This window comes from Lineus longissimus, chromosome 19 (assembly GCF_910592395.1).
Source record: "Lineus longissimus chromosome 19, tnLinLong1.2, whole genome shotgun sequence".
In the NCBI taxonomy this organism is placed as follows: Eukaryota; Metazoa; Nemertea; class Pilidiophora; order Heteronemertea; family Lineidae; genus Lineus; species Lineus longissimus.
The window spans coordinates 9407364-9426143 of NC_088326.1; the positions used below are offsets into that span (position 1 = coordinate 9407364).

Below are 18780 nucleotides of genomic sequence, written 5' to 3' on the forward strand. Positions count from 1 at the left end.
GAGGGGACCTTTGATGCAACACTCTCCAAGACATGGACAGAAAAGAGGCGGCCACTATCTTTCGTCTTAGGACTGGCCATTGCAGACTAAAAGCCCACCTCAAAAGGATGAACATGGCGGAGTCCGGAAAGTGCCAGTGCGACACATCTGATCAGACACCCAAGCATGTACTCAAGAACTTCCCGCTCTCATCTGGGACACCGAGAGATTGGCCACATGGCCATACGCTGCATCATTGGAGACTAAGCTCTGGGGATCAGGGGAGGAACAAGAGACTACAGCCAGGTTTATAAGAGACATAGGCCTGGTTGTGTAGTATAGCCATATTTAGAAAATCGAACGCCTAGAAGACGAAAGAAGAAGATATGAAGATGAATCCAATGTGTTAAGTTAAGTTTGTGCATGCCGGACTCATAACTCCTGCAGTCTGGCGCTTTCCGGCCGTAGGAAATCATCTCGTGCAATCTGGATACCCGGATCGGCCACTCGTGTGGTTTTCTTATTGTATGTTGTAACAGTAATCGCCGATGGTCTCCTTTGCGAATCGGCCATCTCTTGTCATTGCCGGTACTACTAAATGAGTGAGATTCACCTTACTGGTGTTATAGGTCCGATCATATTTACAGAGGTATAATCAATGATGTACGGTCCTTCCAGAAAGTAAATGTCCCCAGGTTTTTTTTAAATATCACAGCGATAGAATGAGATAATTAAATGCGGTTTTCAGTAGAGAATGGTATATCTAGTTGGTCATGTATCTGTTGTATTTGGACCCAGGTAATCCTGTCCTGGTAATTTAAAAAATGTCCAAAAAGTCACTTTTTTATTTCATTTTATTTTCGTTCTTTTTCACAACCTATGGGTGAACTATGATGCAACAACGGGTTTTTTTTGCTTTCGTTACTAGAAAATTCCTGCTAATTTTTTTCATTTTGAAGATTAGTTTTAGCTCGCTACATGTGATTGTTTTTTTCAGACAGCTGGTGACCTTTGAGAACACCTCTCATAGTCAGCAATGCAGTTAGTCAGGGTCGTTATGGCCAACTCAGCTCTTACATGAAGGATTGGGGGTCTTTATCAAAGGTTATGGTAGAGATAAAAAAATAACATAAAAATCCTAAGCAAAAATGTGCATTTGTCATGATCATCGAACACACCCTATGGAATTGCAAGTGCCAAAAAATGATGGTCGGTCATAAAGCACAGTTCATGGGCTCATTTGCATTTTTGAAAAGGCACATAAAATAGAAAAAATGATTTTTGAACCTTTTTTGAAATGTTTGTTACATAATGAAGGGATGGAATTAGGTGCATCCAAATACAACAGATATATGACCCACTAAATATACCATACTCTGCTGAAAACCGCATTCAAATATCTTATTTCATCTCTGTGATATTTTCCAAAAAACGGTGGACATTTAATTTCTGGTAGGACTGTACATTACCCCTAAAAACCAAATCACACTTTCTTGCATTAAAAGAGAGACGATTGAGAAGGTTCTGTTATACACCTCACATCAGACAAATTGAATACTAGTTAAATTGCATTCCTGGGCATTCATCCTCTCAACTAACAAGAGTTTGAACAGTGCGTTACATTTTATTCAGAAATGACAGCGACAATACATGTCTAAACACAAAGTCAAATCACATCGATTTTGTAAATAATGTCATTATAGCTCTATGCAACGAGTTGTACAATGTCACTCAGTTTATTTAGCGAGGTTGAGATCGGGGACTTATCACAGATCCTTTTACGTATACGGATAGAAATGCACACAAAATTCGTCCGCTCTTTCTACGGAGTTTCATCCGTCTATGTATACGGGTCCTTAATAATTCGCTGTTCTCATCCTCCCTAATACACAGCTCCGTTGGCACCGAAGCATGCGTCTAAGTTTCAACACCAGCCAGCATGTACGTAGCAGTTACAATCATTCCAAATCAGCCAGATCAGACCCATGCTTTAGAAGCAGCAATCCAAGGGACAACTATATATGACAATAGGAGGGGCTGCCGTAGTAATAATAATAATACAAAATAAAATGGTACTTCTATAGCGCTAAATCTTGGATAAATATTCCCGCTAAAAGCGCTTTACACAAAACAAATTCTAATTTGATGGAAAGGCACTCCTGAACAGAAAGGTTTTCAAGAGTGCCTTGAATTCCTTGATGTCAGTGCAAGAAGTCAGTCTCGGGGGCAACTTATTCCATAGCCTGGGTGCCGCGGATGTAAAAGCACGTTTCAGCATAACCTGAACCTAGTGGCTTCGGATATGAATGCAGTCGTAAATAGCTCTTGATACTTAACGATATTTGTCATGACACACTAACTTGTTTTTAATCACAATATGCATTTGTTGCACGAGTATGGTGAATACACTTCAATAAAAGCTTGTTGTCAGGATGAATGAACGCCTTCCTTCGAAAAAACTCAAACAATTACGGTTTCCTGCTCATGCAGACTATGCCACAGGAAAAGTGCCCAATCAAAGATCTGGTAATGATTTGCACCTACCTCAGACCGTTGCACCCTTTGACGAATCCATATTACCGAATCATACTATCACAGCATGAAACTAACTTATTGACGTATCATGTGCTGTCTCAATCTTGGAGCAGCCAAGAGGTAGTAGGTGCATTTCTTCTAAAAGTTTTTTTTTACATTCTTTTTTCAAATTTTGCTACTTTAGCAAGCTCTAGTGAACTCACACAACTGTATGTCCTAGCAGACGATTTTTAAATACATGATGTCCAACACCCGCACTTCAATGGCGCCGGTGTGAATAAATCTACTTGTGTGAATGACCATGGCTCATGACGTCCCTAACCAATGTTCATTAATCATAATGTCCCTCTTTTTTCTGTGTCGTGGCGTTCCATCGGCATTTCCATCTGCCATCACTCGATGACGTCACCAGAGCAATCGCCGTCTCGTTCGCGGCATTTCTCATTCGCTAAACAGACACTGACCTGCCATTGATATAGCCTGATGGCTGCTAGCTAGCTGATCGTGGTGGAAAAAAAACACGATTTGACGAGCCATAACTCTCAGCTAGACAGACGGAGCAGCATAAGCTATCAATTCATCTGAGCGCACCCAACGTACGCGAAAACGGACCACTTTCAATCGCTCGGTGCGCAAACTTGAACTTGAATTTAAAAAAATTTGCCATGTGTGAATACTACTGACTATAAATTTCAACAATCATGTTACGTCACGTGGACTCGTTAAGAAATACCACAAAAGCCAAGTTTCCGCGCAGCTATGTCACTTGTTGTCCAACTCCTGTTTTTCCGACCGTGACCTCAGTATTTGACCAATCATGTTTATATCGTGAGCATTTTCGTATATGGGTCAATGAATTTGATTGAAAATCACAATTTGAATGGATGAGTGGTTTGGTAACCTCTCTGACGTAACGTACTCAATACGGGGCGTTGAATTTGGTTGTGCTACTGGTATGACAGACCGGTTTTGGGAACACAAGCGTTCAGTTGTGTCGACGCCAAGTCGAAGCACTGGTTCAACATTGGTGAGTTCAGCCTGATTTCTCCACAACTGTTTCTCCCCAAATTTTGCGACTATTGTCTGATACAATGTACAATCTTATCTTATCTTTTCATTTTCATTTCTTGCAGACGCCAGACACGTTGTCCTGTCTAGCACACCCAATGCTGCCCAACCGGTTTATCACAAGATACGACGTGAACACCACCATGGTGTGTTATTTTTCTCTATCGCAACTTCCTTGATCGCACATACATGTATTCTTTTGAAACTTCTCATCTCTGCAGCAGTGGCGGATCCAGAAATTTGGGAAAGAAGCGCCACCAATGAGGACTCATGATAGAGCCGAAGGTGCAATCGTGAAAATGAGGGGGAGGGTTCTTGAGGAGAGGTGCCCTAAAATATCAAAGAGGGATGACTCATGCGGGACCCCTAAATCCGCCACTGCTGTTCTGAATATTTCCACACTCGGCTCAGCTGACCTTTGAAAGGAGGACACTGTTAGCCCATACCCTATCTTTCTGGCAGCAATAAATTGAGACGATCGGTCATGTCTGCCATGTTTTATGACGTCAAACGCCACGTGCTTGGTGCAATGTGTCACGTGCTCATAACACATTCTATCTCTGAACCAATCAGCCCTTGATACTGTGACATGTGATATGTATGATGAGGACCTTGACCGGATCAGAAAGATAAGGCATACAATCGAAGTAGTTCAAAGACATTTACATGAAGACATGGCAGAAATTACCAATCGTCTTTGGGATCACTAAATCCTAAAGGCTAGAGGGAGGTAATCATAATATGATCTCCACCGCCCGACCCGATGACGTCATAACCGGAATTCCGGGTGGCAACTTCTACCTCATCGATTACTTCAGAACTGAAGTTGCCGCCATTGTGATGAAAATACTTGGGGTATTCCCACCCAGAATTCCGGTAATGACGTCATCGGGTCGGGCGATGGAGACCATAATTACCTCCGTCTAGCCTTTAGGATTTAGTGATCGCCAATCGTCTCACCTCACCTCTGCTCTGTGCTGCCAACCATGCGACGATCGAGGATCAAGCGGAGATCAGCATCCCAGAGCTTTGATAAACCCTGCCAGTTGTTCCCAGGCTTGTGTTATGAAATGACCATGGTTTGGGACCATGGGGAGTGATAGGCCTACCACCTCTTGTATTCAGTGGTATTAAATGGACAACTGTGGCATGAGATATGGTGGTTTTTCCTACAAAAATGGCTTCCAGTAGAACCGTGACTTCTCAGTCCAAGCAGGAAAATTGAAATACATCATTGAACTGCAATAAACAGTGCACAAAAACTGGGTGTAACCTTAGGCCTGCCTGAATTTCACAGGTTATGTCCAAAACTGCCTCGCACACTGGCGAAAATCGTTATTTGAGATAAGTGGCGGCGCATGGTGACAAGCAGAGGTATCATCCTCCTGGCCAGGGAAATCCCACGCCTAGGTTGTCCCTTTAAAGCTGACATGCATGCATAAAAACCCTAACGGCCAAATTAGAAAAGACGGAAAGGATGAAGTTCGAATTCGAGTTCGAACCCGCCCGAGGAATATTTTTTTATTTTTTATTTCTCTGTGACCTGTCTCGTCAATGAACTTCTGTTTGTGCAGTCAAGTGAGACCTGTCGCTGGGTGTCTATCATGTTTCAAGTGCAGTTTGTCTTTTGGTGGTCGGGCGTTTGTGTTTTCTATCTTTGTCGTTTGGGTTTTTATGCATGCATGTCAGCTTTAGGTATATTTTCGCGTGGTCACGAAGGTGATAAATGTGAATAATGACACCAAAGCATTGGCCCTGCGGTCACGTGGTGGCTTTCAACGATATCCTTGTGCCGTCGGTAGGAAGCTGCTGAAAGCCGCAGCAAACCAGCAGCAAACAAAAGACTCCGGCTGACTTAAATCTCTTTCGGGAGCAGTAATAATCTCTTCACAATTGAGTTTTACCTATAGCTCATATACAAGTACATGTATAAAGATGGTGTGCGAAGATAAATTTCGGCCATTTTGTTACCATTTTAATTTCTAACTGTATGCGCCTGCTTAATCGCCCGCCCGCGAATTTTTTTCCTGAACCTTTCGGGCAGTACAGTGGGTGATTTCAAAGTTGGTTTTGGTTTTAGTGTTTGGTGTTAGTGTCAGTTTTATTCTTAATTTCTACCCCTAAAAACCTATGTCTGGATAAGACCAATTCAAGGTTTTAGTTTAACACCAACACCTGGTTTTATCTAAACACCTAAAACCTGGGCTGAAACTAAGAAGAGGTTTTATTCTGCAGGTAAAACTAACACCAAGATGGACAGAGATAAAACCTTGGAAAAACCAAACATGCATGTTGTTGTCGTTGTTACTGTTGTTTCACTATTGTAACCGCTTCCGATCTATATAAATTTGGTCGTCTTCTTTCACATCCATCATTATTCCCATCAGCGTTCAAAATACGAGCAACTACTTCTTGAGATGGTACGAACAACATAATTTTTAGCTCAGCTGACAAAGTCAGCGGAGCTAGTCAAATAGCTATTCGATTGGTGTCCGTCCTTCCATCCTGCCATCCTTCCATCCAGCCATCTGTAGACAAAGTTGGGCATTTTGTAATCATACAACCGAGGCACTTCATATCTAGTCTTGCTTATAAACACCGCAGAAAATGTTGCTTACGGAAAAAAATTTGGGCGATTCGACTCAAATTCAGCTCCCCAGGGGGCAAAATGCGTAAATGAAAAAACAATTTTTTGACGCTCTATTCCAGCAGATAAAAGCTTGAAATAAAGTTGAAAAGGTCTTCATGATACAGAAGTTTTGATATAAAATAGATTAGTGTCGATTTATATCACCAGTTGGCGGTAGTGAGCAAAACTGTTGTTTGACCCCGGATGATTCCGCTTTGAATTTCCCGCCGAGGTTACATGGAGTACTATCGTCAAGAAAATGGCGGTGACATTTTTATTTCTACCGGAGCGATCATTTTGTAAGTGACAAATTTTCTTATTTAAGCCTTTACGGAAATATATTTTGGTACGAAACTTCACACTTTTATAGAAAAGATCAACGAGAATGTGTTCAAATGCCCTCATAACGATGAGTTCTACGGAATTTGGTCAAAACAACCTTCGAATGGAGTCAACTTTCTTTGCGAAATTGAAGCGACGACCTCATTATTTATCGTAATTTATGCAGACCTGAGTCCAGCTGATGGGTGATGTTCTGATTTGTGTTCAAACTATTGGAAACTTCGGAAATTAGTTCTATTAGTTCTACTATTCTGCCATTGATGTTGACAGCTAAAAGCAAAAAAACTTTGTTTATTAATCAAACTTTATCGAGTGTTATCGAATCGAATGGATGTGTCCATCGTCGAGGCGGATTGATATGTGGTTGTGCGTCCAAGGCGATTAGGTCATTCAGTTAGAGTTAGTTTGAGAAAGATCATGATCATGAAGATGCGTGTTGTGTTATCATAACCGGAAAATAAGTTGAAGTTATTATTAGTACTACGATTCTTACATGAGTAAAAAGTAGACGTTTTAAGCAACACAATAATGTTACTCCCATAAAAAAACTGTCAATTCTCCTTACCACTCACAGAAGCCACGCCATTGCTGTTAAGTTATGCAGGGGCTTAATCAATTACCAGCACTCCCTGTGGGGTGAATAACATCACCTTTTGAACAGCTGGCTGTAGGGGGATGATTGGAACAGCCGGTATACCTGCTGACCTGCTGAACCCAGGTTAATGTTATTTTCAATCCACGATTGCAGGTCACATGAAATTGTAAACAAACGCATGTGTGCAGTTCAAATGTAAACACAAATGTATTTTTGGTACTTTTGGTTGCTGGACTTGGGTTTTCCCGCAGTTAGGAGCTGGGGTCAAATTGGTGGTCTATTGTTTGGGTGCTGTTTTAGTCAGAGGTAGCCGTTGATTATGAAGGGATTTTCAAATTAAGGTGACCATGGACATGGTCTTTTTATGTGCTCACCACAGGTTTCAATACTTGAAGTATCTGAAGAGGTGCGCGGAACCTGACATGGCCTTGCCAAGCTGCTCACGGTGCTGAACTTCTAGCTTGCCTGTCGACTAAGTGCCTTTTTGGCCGAGACATTGCTACATGTAGGAGGAGCACGCATTTTAAATTTATAGTAGTGATAGTACAGTTGGTTCGAGCCATTTGGAAGCCGACATGTGAAGGCCTAGCTGGGTTCTCATTCTTATCCGTATAAAAAGGGGCATATTGCTGACTAAGGAACAAGGCATATTGACATTGCCTCATCATCTTTATCGGACCAATTGATATACTTTTATATGCAAGCATACATCACGCCATTTCAGGGTCCGAGTCTGTGGACAATTGGTTTGATTAATTTGTCTCTTCGATATTGCTCCTTTATTGCATTAGATTTTCATCGCAATTCGATCTATTCAAGATATAGCCAATTTGAACCTGTCTGCGCCAAGGATAGATTGGTTCCCGATTGACTCACTAGGGATACGCAGTAGAGCACAATGTCATGAAAAACGACCCTTTGTATTGTAAATTCCAATCACCTGCAGGACAGGTCAATTTCTCTCAATAAAATTAATTTTGTTGACTCCTGTAATCTCTACCTTATTAAAAAAAAAGACAGTGGTATTAGTCCCAAACTGGTCATTTCTATTTATTTTGACCTCTGTTAAATCAGGATACCTCTCAATTACAGACAGCATTTTGTATCATTGTGCTGTACAACCCAGCCTGGACATACCACAGTTGTCCATGGAGAAGTCTCATCCTCTCTGACACTTCTTTTCTGTAAAGCTACCGCTACAACATACTGAACTAGGGATATCTTCCGTTGCCTCCTGTAATATTTACATACCATGGCTGATTAGTTCAATCATATTTCATCCAGCTGGCAGCTCTGCATTGGAAATTTTAGTGATATAACGTGTTCTCTTGACCTTCAAACAGTAGTATAAAGCCGATATTTACTACTTTACACCCTCAGTCCTATGTTATTAGGTCATCCAGCTGAGCGGCAGGCCCTTGGGCCTCTTGTTTTTTCTTAACACCAACACCAACTTTGAAATCCACTCGGTGTTAATGCCTGAGGTGTTAGTTTTATTGTTAATACAAAATGCACTACAAATCTTCCAAAAATAACACCGAGCTGGGATTAAGATCAGACCTTGGTGTTCCAACTGGGTTCAGTGTGAAACTAAAACCTAATTTGAAATAGGATAATGCTAAAACTGAGTGTCAAAACTAACACCAGAACTTATTTCATTTCTGGTGTTGTGGAGAGTTTTAGCTTTAGTCCCGGTGTTAGTTTTTGACACTAAAACCATCCCTTAGTTTTAAGCTAAAACCGGACATAATGCTAAAACCAACAAACACCGACTTTGAAATAGGATGAAACTAAAACCCACTTCATTTTAATGCTGGTTTAATCAAGGGTTTTAGTGTTCCATTTAGTTTTAAAACTAAATCTAAAAACTGACTCTGAAATCACCCAGTGTACATTTGTACACAGGTTCTCAGCCAATCAGAATCCGATAAATCTGTGTCGTCATCGGGGCGTCATCATGAAACTTAGAAGTAAGCTTGTATTGTTTTGTGCTTGTTAATCAAATTTTAAGCATACAGTATCAAAATATACTGGAGGAAGGCCATACACACGAGGCAGTATCGAAATACAAGTCTCATTGCAGAGAAACGTATTCCTACTGGAGGAAGACCATTCACATGAGACAAGTCTCATTGTATATTCATGCTCAATATGATATCTGAAGGACTATCCCTTGGATCTTGGAGATGGGCTTTTGTTATTGTCCTTTCTGTAGGTATGTTGCAGGCAGCAGAAATAACTGAAATATCTAAAATCTAAATAACAAGGGAAAAGAAACGCGTTATAAAAATAAAATATAAAGAGTTCCTTTTTGCAGCTTTGTCACGCATCGATTTCTCTATTTCCTCGATCTCCGAACCCATCGCCTGGATTTCCTTCTCTAAATCTTCGACTGTTTTGTCTAAACCTCCAACTGCCTTATTGCTACTGCGTTCCTTTGGAGTTACTCTGGACGCCATATACTCATTGAAAAGCACCTCTACTGTATGGAAGTCATCTTCCAACGATAATGTCTCCAACAGCACTGCGTCTTCTTTTTCACTGTCACTAGTCATACTATACACTGTTTGCAGCCTACTACACATGGTGATCACATCATCAAATGCTCCAGAGCACCGGTCAAAACTATCAACTATTTCGCCTCTTGTGGACCCTTCCTTTCCAAGCTGTACGTAAAGGGCAGCTTTTGCACGTCTAAACCGACGTTTGGCATTGGATTTGTCCTTTTTCAACGTGCCAAGAGGTGTACTATCCTTAACAATGTCATTGGACAAGCTGCTGAGCCTACATGTCGTGTCATCACCACTGACAGCCGTACTGCTACCACCAGTAGCCATGATCAACTTTTAACTGTCTTCGATCCGATTCGATTGTCTATACACGCTTTTCTATACTGCAATGCACTACACTCCCCATGTATCGACGATGTACACACGATGTACAGGGCCAATTCGCACGTGCTCTTGGGAGCGGGTTGTCGTCTACTCGTCTACTCTCATTTTTTAGTCTTTAAAGTTCTATTTTTAAACTACGCTCTTGATACCAAATGTTCCTGAGGGCTCCCGTTCCGAAGGGATCCTCTTCTTATTCGTCCTTGTCTTCTGCTTGACTAATATTTTACGAAGAATTTGAAGAGACGATTCGATAAACTTCAGAATATTCTAATACAACGACGACAACAACCTGGGTTCGAACTTATCTCGCGACAACACTCCAGATGTCAGCACCATACAGTGGTGTCTCCATGGCATGCAAGTTTGTGACATTTGTCTTCAGAACACTGATTTGACATTATCTGGTATGGGCAACTCGTCTTGCAAGGGTGCAGATCGTGTGTCCCTTGTACTTCGAAGGATGTGACATACGACAGAGTGTCCAAAATGCCCTGAACTAGCAGCCATGAGGGAGGAGTTCTAGCCATCTGGAGCACTTAGATCCAGGACCAGTTTTATGATGAGTAGAACACTTACAAAAGACGACAATATGTTGACTCAGTGACCCTCTCCTATTTCCCGCATCGAACTTGACTATTGACAGCTTCTGTTACCAATGGTAGTTTGAAGCGTGATGGTCAGAAGCTGTTGCTGCACAGAACATGCGATAGTCGGACCAAAACTAAGCTGTGTGTTATTCTTTTAGGCAAGAGAAATCCTCAAAGGCCATCGTGGTGGTTGCAGACTAAGCTCTCAAGACATCAAAAGAGGCCCTCGAGCTGGCGAAGCAGTCCGTGCAGAAACCACGAGAAGTCTCCAATCAGGTTGGCAACAGCTCAAGCAAAAGTGAGTCACATAGATTTTTCATCTTCTGGGTTCTCATTTTAGATCCACGATTATCATTTTGCGACAACTTGCATGCACAGTTTGCTGGGTGAAAGATTCCACAACTGGCATCCCCATGCACAAGATATCCAAGCAAGGACAGTCACAAGATCTTTTGGGGGATTTTGCTTTCAGTTACATTGAGTACTCCAATAAAGGGCTGGTTGTGAGTGATCTCTACCACAACAACAACATCTGCTTGAGAGCAAAATAATAGCTGCCTCTATGATTTTTTTCAGTGCAACTGGAGCTGAGAGCCGATACAACAATACACGAGACCTTGCGATGGAGGTTCTCAAGACGGCGCAGGATACATACACCGAGTCTCTAAAGATCTACACGGAGGCCGACGGTCTCACCGTACCCGATATTGATGCAAAACAGCTCAAGGATGATGCACAGATGATCGAAAAGGTCTTTTCAGTTTCTACCTTGCCCTGAAGATGGCGATGGCGTAGTTCTTTCATGAAGTCATTCAAAGTTCTGAACTACGTCATCTTCAGGGCACGGTAGGAACTGAAAAGACCATATTTAAGGTCTCATTAGGGAGGTGTATTCATGTGCGGCCAACCCCCCCTAACCGTAGTTCCTAAAATCATTGATTTCTCGGTCCTCACAGTATTGCAGTGTTGATTCAGCAGTTGTTTTGGCAAAGACATGTTTTTTTTGAGTTTCCGAAACCTAGAGCGCTACTCAATAAGCGTCTAACAAGAAACTACGCATTTACTGTTGTTGCCGACGTATGTGTACACTGAACTTGGGATGTGCGTCGGTCCCGTGTTAAAACGCTGTCCAGTGCCAGTTGGTGCGTTTTTCGCTGATTTGTGCAAAATTCAAAATATCTCAAAAGTTCAATGGTTGACCCTCGTTTTTTTGGGGTTTTTGTGTAGCGTAAGCAACTGTCTTTCATGGGAGAATGGTCACTGTAAGAATTATTCAGGAAGAAATGTATAATATTTGGGTTTTTTTCGTGATTGTCCGGCCCAATTGGCAATATTGCCATTTGGGATGGTGAACAGAGCTAGGAGCAAATGCGACGCTTATGATTTATTTAAAGAAATAAAATGCCCGATTTAACATCCTGCAGAATCAGGGGAATCGGGCGTTTCCAGTGATATACGACACAAATGGGTTGTCCTCATGCATTTGCTTTGGAAACACATTTTAAAATAGATGTTACGTCCTGTTAATGGGGCACGTCATCATCGCGTACATTTGGGAAAAACTCCCTAACGAGACCTAATTAGATTCACGTCCGACGTCGTAATTGTGGGTGCGGTGCGTCATGAATGCAGGATCAGCAACGCGCGGCCCATATGGAATGCGACAAACTGTACCGGAACCAGAATTGTCATGGGTCTGCACAAATTTTTTTAAATTCGATGGACATGATGGATATATGCATTTTGTTTACATTTTACATACAGTGTACATACAGTGTACACATACGTAACCATCACACTCACTACGTTGTGTAAACAAAATGCATGTAGCCATCATGTCCATCGAATCTGAAAAAATTTGTGCAGACCCGTGACAATTCTGGTTCCGGTACAGTTTTGTCGCATTCCATATGGGCCGCGCGTTGGCCGATCCTGCATTCATGACGCACCACACCCACAGTTACGACGTCGGACGTGAATCCCATTGTTTCCTTCCTCGTGACGCAATTATGGGGGGGGGGGGCCTTCACGTGATTTCTAGTAACTCTGCCAAACTCGACCCAGTGCCGGAACTTAGAAGTAATAGGAATTCCTTGATGTAGGTCACGTGGTCAGGGTGCAGGAGTCCCCGTACCGCGAGGCTATCCGATTTAGAATCTACCGTGCCGGAACGACATCAGCGCCTCTAGTGTCAAGATTGTAAATTTGCCATTCTTGATTTTGGCGCCAAACAAATAAAAAAAAACGCGTTTAATACAATTAAGAACATTTAAGCTACAAAAATTCGTTATTAACTAACTGGTGAAGAAACAATTGTGTGAGTTCACTAGAGCTTGCTTTTACATATTATACAATAAACATTTCTTGAATGATTCTCGTAAGGTTATGGTTCACGATTCTTGCAAGAATCTCACATGTACCTGTTTACAATAGTGATGAACAATGTCTAGTGTAGTTCCTTGCTCTTCAAGTTGGTGACTATTTTCTTCGAGTTTTTCACTTAAAGGGACAATTTGGGCATGCCGTATGTTGGTTTTTCTTTTTCAAAAGGCTTCCAGCAGGGCCGCGACTTCTCCAAACAGAATAATGGAAAACTCATTGAACTGCAATAAACAATGCAGTAGAACCAACGGCGAACCTGAAAATCACAAGCCATGTCCAAAAATGCCACGCAACACTGGCCAAAATCATTATCAGTTATCAGCATCAGTGTAATACTACCAAGTGGTGGCACATTGTGGCAAGTAGTGGTATTATCCTCCTGGCCTGGTAAGTGACACGCCCAAACTGTCTCTTTAACAAACTTGTTCTAAAACTCTTAGCGAAAATTCCGAATTTGAATACTCTCGACTCGCCGATCTCACACCATTTTTGAATAGACAAGCCAAGCCCCCATAGATATTATGCGCATTGTCGTTCGATGTCATTCAATATTGTTCAATCGGGATGGACATCGGACGGGCGACACCAATTTGTGTGATTGTTATGCCGCTCGACCTTGCATCAATTTCACAGTCTGAGTTCAAAGTGGCAGGCCATGAGTATTTCTCTTTGTTTATGCGATTTGATTCATTGAAGGTTGGTTGCCAATAGACCTAGGCTAGAAGACAGGGAAACTGATCAACCACACCATAACCGCTGATGGAAGAACAGTGGTTAGGTCACAAGTGATCAGATCATTCCAAATGCCAACCACTGTCAATCAACTTACCACAACCCAATTAAGTTTGAGCCAATCAGTAAGAAGGGATCTTGGCCCAATGCATATTATACTGGGAGCGGCCATGCCTCAAAACAATGAACCAGTCTTTGATCGGCGAGTCTAGAGTGCGATTGTATACGAAACAGACAAAAAACATTTGCTCAGAATCTTTCTGTAAATCATATAACAGGTTTTCAAATTTGGTGAGAACTGATCAAGTTTCTTATTTTCTAATTTTATAGCCGAATATTTTATAATCATGGTAGTATATAGAACTAAGAGCATTTAAATCCTCAGATGAAACACTTTTAAAACTCTCTGAGACAAGTTGTGCTGTCGGCGGTTGTTTGTAATGCTCGCTCCTCGCTGGCCATTTAATCAAATTCGAAGCATTAATTTTGTTCAGGATAAAACGTACGTCCTCTTCTAGTGTCTCATATTTGGCAATGATATCGTATCTCACATGACACGGATCGCATGATGTAATGTACGGCTGCCAGTGCACGTTCATATGATCCGATGATTCCAGTTGCGGGAAGTCAAGCGGATGTGTAATGTAACGTATAAACTCTTGAAGTGAAACTCGAACTTCATCTCGTGCGATTATTTTCATACGTAAATCAGGGCGATATTTCCTGATAATCATTGGTCTATATACATTGGTAAATATTGAAGTTGGACCATTTGACGTATTGAATTTATTTCGATATGCTGATAACACTCTCTCTAAGGGATCTCGGACAAGGATTGCCTTGGTGTAATATTTCAGTCTGTATGCTATTTCCTTTGGACTGTAAGTAGATAATGACATTTCTTTGAGGTCGGTGTTTCCTTTAACACGCACACTGCGGCGATCAAATGGGTCCTCGGCACCGTATAATCCAAGCATAAGCCTTTTCCAGTTCGAACACGCCACCTTAGCAATTGTGCAGAACATGAACTTACGTTTATCATCCACTAATACATGCGCGTAAGGGGGTTTGTTTTTTTCCTTATACTTATCACGGGTTTTTTGGTCCATGGTATTGCAGTAGTTATTCATTGTCTTCACCCGTTCTGTAATAATACTCTCCTGATCCTCTGGTTCTTTCTAAAAAAAAGTAAAAAAATCGAAATCCAATACAGGAGATGATTGCTATGTTATACATGCTGCTACTACTACTGCGTCACTACAAGAGGTTAAAAAGCCCCTCCATTTTCCAGCCTGCCTCTTCATATCAGTTTCATAAGCGAATAAGCGTGCATTGGGATGAAAACAATCGTATGCAATGTGTCATTAAGGATATAATTCGCTATATCATTATACAAGCTGTATGAGTTACACGACAAATCGGCCAGAGACTGCGATTGTACTCATGCCATGCTGCTTGAAGAATGATAACATATATATCCGCGGTGTAGTTCTGTAACAAAGTACGTTCTCTTCTGCTAAAGTTGCTTTCTGTCAACATTTTGTTCGTTATGAAATTGTGAATGGATGATGGCAACATCCAAATTTGCAAATTGGCAAACAATAATACTAAATACTGCCCTTAAAACAACGGGACCTTATTCACAAAAGGCTCTTAGCGGTTAAGTGTCACTTATGTCTCTCTACGGTCGACCATAATATTTATCGCGCTATTCACAAAGCCTGCGTAACTTTTCGCAACGTGTGTAAAGTCTTACTTAACTACGTGAGCTCGACAGCATGCGTAGTGCGGATGTCTTCAATAGTCATATGAACGTGCTGTACAAGACATGTGAAGCTATGGCGGCCGCGTTTTTAGCACTCGAAGAAGAGAATCGTCGGGCACTACGTCGAGAACGGATCTTTCGTGACCGAATCCATCCATTTGACGAATATGACGATGTGGACTTGCTTAAGCGATATAGGATGCCAAGACCCGTGCTGATGCAGGTTGTTGACCTATTGTATGACGATGTCGCACACCCCACGAACCGTTCACACGCTGTCCCCGCCTCATTGCAAGTTCTTAGCGCTATTAGGTATTATGCAACGGGCAGCTTTCAGTTAGTTGACGGTGATACCGTGCATCTGAGCCAGCCAACTTTGTCTAGAATTGTAACGCGCGTTACTGACGCGCTAGCTAACAAAGCAAGTATTTTCATAAAGTTTCTATTCAATAAGGCCTCGCAAGATAGGATAACGGAGGGATTCTACACAGACCGGCACAGGACACCAAATGTTGTAGGCGTGGCTTCCGTTTGGCTTTTAGTTTTAGATCGTCCCATTTTTTACGAAAAGTATCGGTTTTCCTAACTACATCAGAAATGACATTTACTCGACGAGTGGTTCTATTCCACACTTTCTGTTTTTTTTCACACGACACAGTGTCATTTAGTTTGATTGAAATAACCATATAATTCAACTCTACCAAATCTACCAACTTCCCAACTTCCTTGCTGGTGAAGTTTGCTCCGCGGGCTCTCTTCCCTGCAGACATTGTGGCTGCCAATTCGGAAATGAAACATTTGTGCCAGAAATGAAGTTGAGTTGACGAGTTACATCATCTCACGGCTCGCATTGGCCGAATATCCGCACAAAGGCAAATAAAGTATTGAACATTTACGTGTGACTTAGGCACCTATTCCATAGAGCTATACCCTATACTACACTATACGCGAACAATAGTTTCATGGTCATGCACCTTTTGTGAAGCCATTGTTCGCGTATAGTGTAGTATAGGGTATAGCTCTATGGAGAAGGTGCCTTAGTTACGCATTACATACGAAAGACTTCGGCGGGTTTTGTGAATAAAGCGTAACTGATACGTAACTCTTGTGGAAAGTTAGGTTACCCATAACTTAAGTATGCGCAAATCACTCAATTTACGCAACCTTTGTGAATAAGGTCCCAGGGCGAGAAAAATATATATCTGCATCCGCGGGTGACACCGATTCGTTGCGTATAGTGCACACTGTGACGTAGTGTGTTTAATATATTGCATCACCTGTGGAATATTCCTGTGTTCGTGTGGAGCACACACACCTCGTCAGCCCATGGTTAACAGCTCGCTCCCTCATTTGAAGAATTATTTTGGACGTTTTGGTATGAATGTGGCAAAAACTGTAAACTATCAGATGGACATACCTTTTGTTGGAGAGTGGCCTGGCTTGGAGCAACTTCATAATGATTCTGGTAGACAAAAGGAACTTCTGTAGTTTCTGGAACGGTAAAAATCGAAGTCAAAGCGCATGTAATTTATATACCTGCGGATATAATCGGTGGTTGATAAAGGGGGGAGAGTAATGTAATTGAAACTGCAAATACTCTAGTCTCATCGATCTAAGATCGGTTTATTAACTTGAGGCATGACCGCCCGCAGTATAATATGCATTAAACAGGCCAAGGTTCCGTCATACCGATTGGCTCAAACTTGTTGGTCTTCAAGTTATGCTAGATTAGCATTAAGAATGAACTGATCACTTGTTACCTATAAACAACTATACATCTATCAATGGTTGTGGTGTGGTCGATAAATTTTCCTGTCTATCAGCCTTGGTCGATTGGCAACGAATCTTCAATCAACGAAATCCCATTGATAATAAAGTGAAATTCTTATGTGGGCCTCCCATTATTCTGAACCTTTACTGCAGTGAAATTGATGCACTGGCGAATGGCATACCCATAACATAACCGTAAAGGGGATGAAATAATAGGGAGGTTTCGCAACCGCCCGGTTAGGCCCTTCGACGACGTTTATCTATTGTTCAGGTAAACTCACACAATAGATAAACGTCGTCGTAGGGCCTAAACGGGTGGTTGCGAAACCTCGCTATTGTGTCATCTAGACACAGCGTTCTCCCAATTTTCCTACCGACATCCGCCAGGGTACCAATGGCGAATGCGTGGTGTTCGAACCAATTTTCCTTCGGACTTTAATCGTAGCGGGATGATTAACAGGCAGAGATACTGGGTCATCCAAAATTGATACTTGCTGTTAGCAAACAACATGTTATTTCATGATTAAGGTTTCAGACTTGAGGAAATTCACCCACTTCCTCTTCACCTTAAAGAGGGCGCTAGTGATGTAACGAATGGAGGAGATGTCAATCCAAGAATTTTATGAAAACAAATGGAAACAAAAAGGCTGGTAAATAGAGGGAAAGTCAACAAAATATTTTGTTTAGATCATTCACCTATTAGAGTATCCTTAGCTCGGACTCCATCGCCAGTATCACAAAAGGAACGTGTCGATCTCATCTATCATCATTTAGCAAACAACAAAGGGAAAAAGTCAAAATCGGGAGTACTCAAAACGTTACACCGGGTTGAAACTCACCTGATACCTGATAATTGTCCTTTTTTTCCCATTGATAAGCCTTGTAGTCATGGTAGTAACTAACGTAGAAGAGTGGCAGGCAGATTACCAGGACACCAACGATGCCCTTTGTAGCAAAAAAATTTATGTTTAAAGGCATTTCCTTGTCAAACTATGGACTGAAATATCATGAAGTTCTGGATCAAATTTGGCATAGAAACACTCCTCGGATCTCAATTCCCGGATTCGATTTGAGGTACAATATAGTCCACGAGAGTTTATAAACTGGTGGCTATATAGGCCTAAACAGAGCATTGGCTTGAATTAAAAACTGGATAAATCCGTTGGATTATTAGGCTATAACTGCCAGGATGTGAAGCGTAGAGAACTTGACACATTGTCACATAATACTGTCGACACTGTGTGTGAAAAAGGGAAAATACTTTGAAAGGACTTACCTCTTTGTAATAATCCAGTTTAGCAAGCTAATGTCTGGACTGCACAGATCGAGCTTATAAACGTATAGCCACAAATGAATTAACTTAAAGCTCTTAATGCTCAGAAACACACGTAACTTAGGCATTTTCAGCACTAATGACTTTGCAACGAACTGACAGCGGTGGTGAAATGGGAATACGTACAGGAAGTTTGTGTATGGGGTACGGGGTTCTATATTGCGCTAAA

At 41.6% G+C, this 18780-nt stretch overlaps 1 protein-coding gene across 1 annotated transcript; it reads right to left on the reverse strand.

The window, feature by feature from the left end:
- Positions 1-14054: 14054 nt before the first annotated feature.
- LOC135502805 (carbohydrate sulfotransferase 11-like) lies at positions 14055-18230 on the reverse strand. Its single transcript, XM_064795910.1, has 3 exons — positions 18118-18230; positions 16926-16999; positions 14055-14921 (listed from the first exon to the last, which is right to left on the reverse strand). The coding sequence occupies exon 3, from the start codon at positions 14871-14873 to the stop codon at positions 14055-14057; it is 819 nt and encodes a 272-aa protein (XP_064651980.1). The 5' UTR covers positions 14874-14921; positions 16926-16999; positions 18118-18230.
- Positions 18231-18780: the final 550 nt, after the last annotated feature.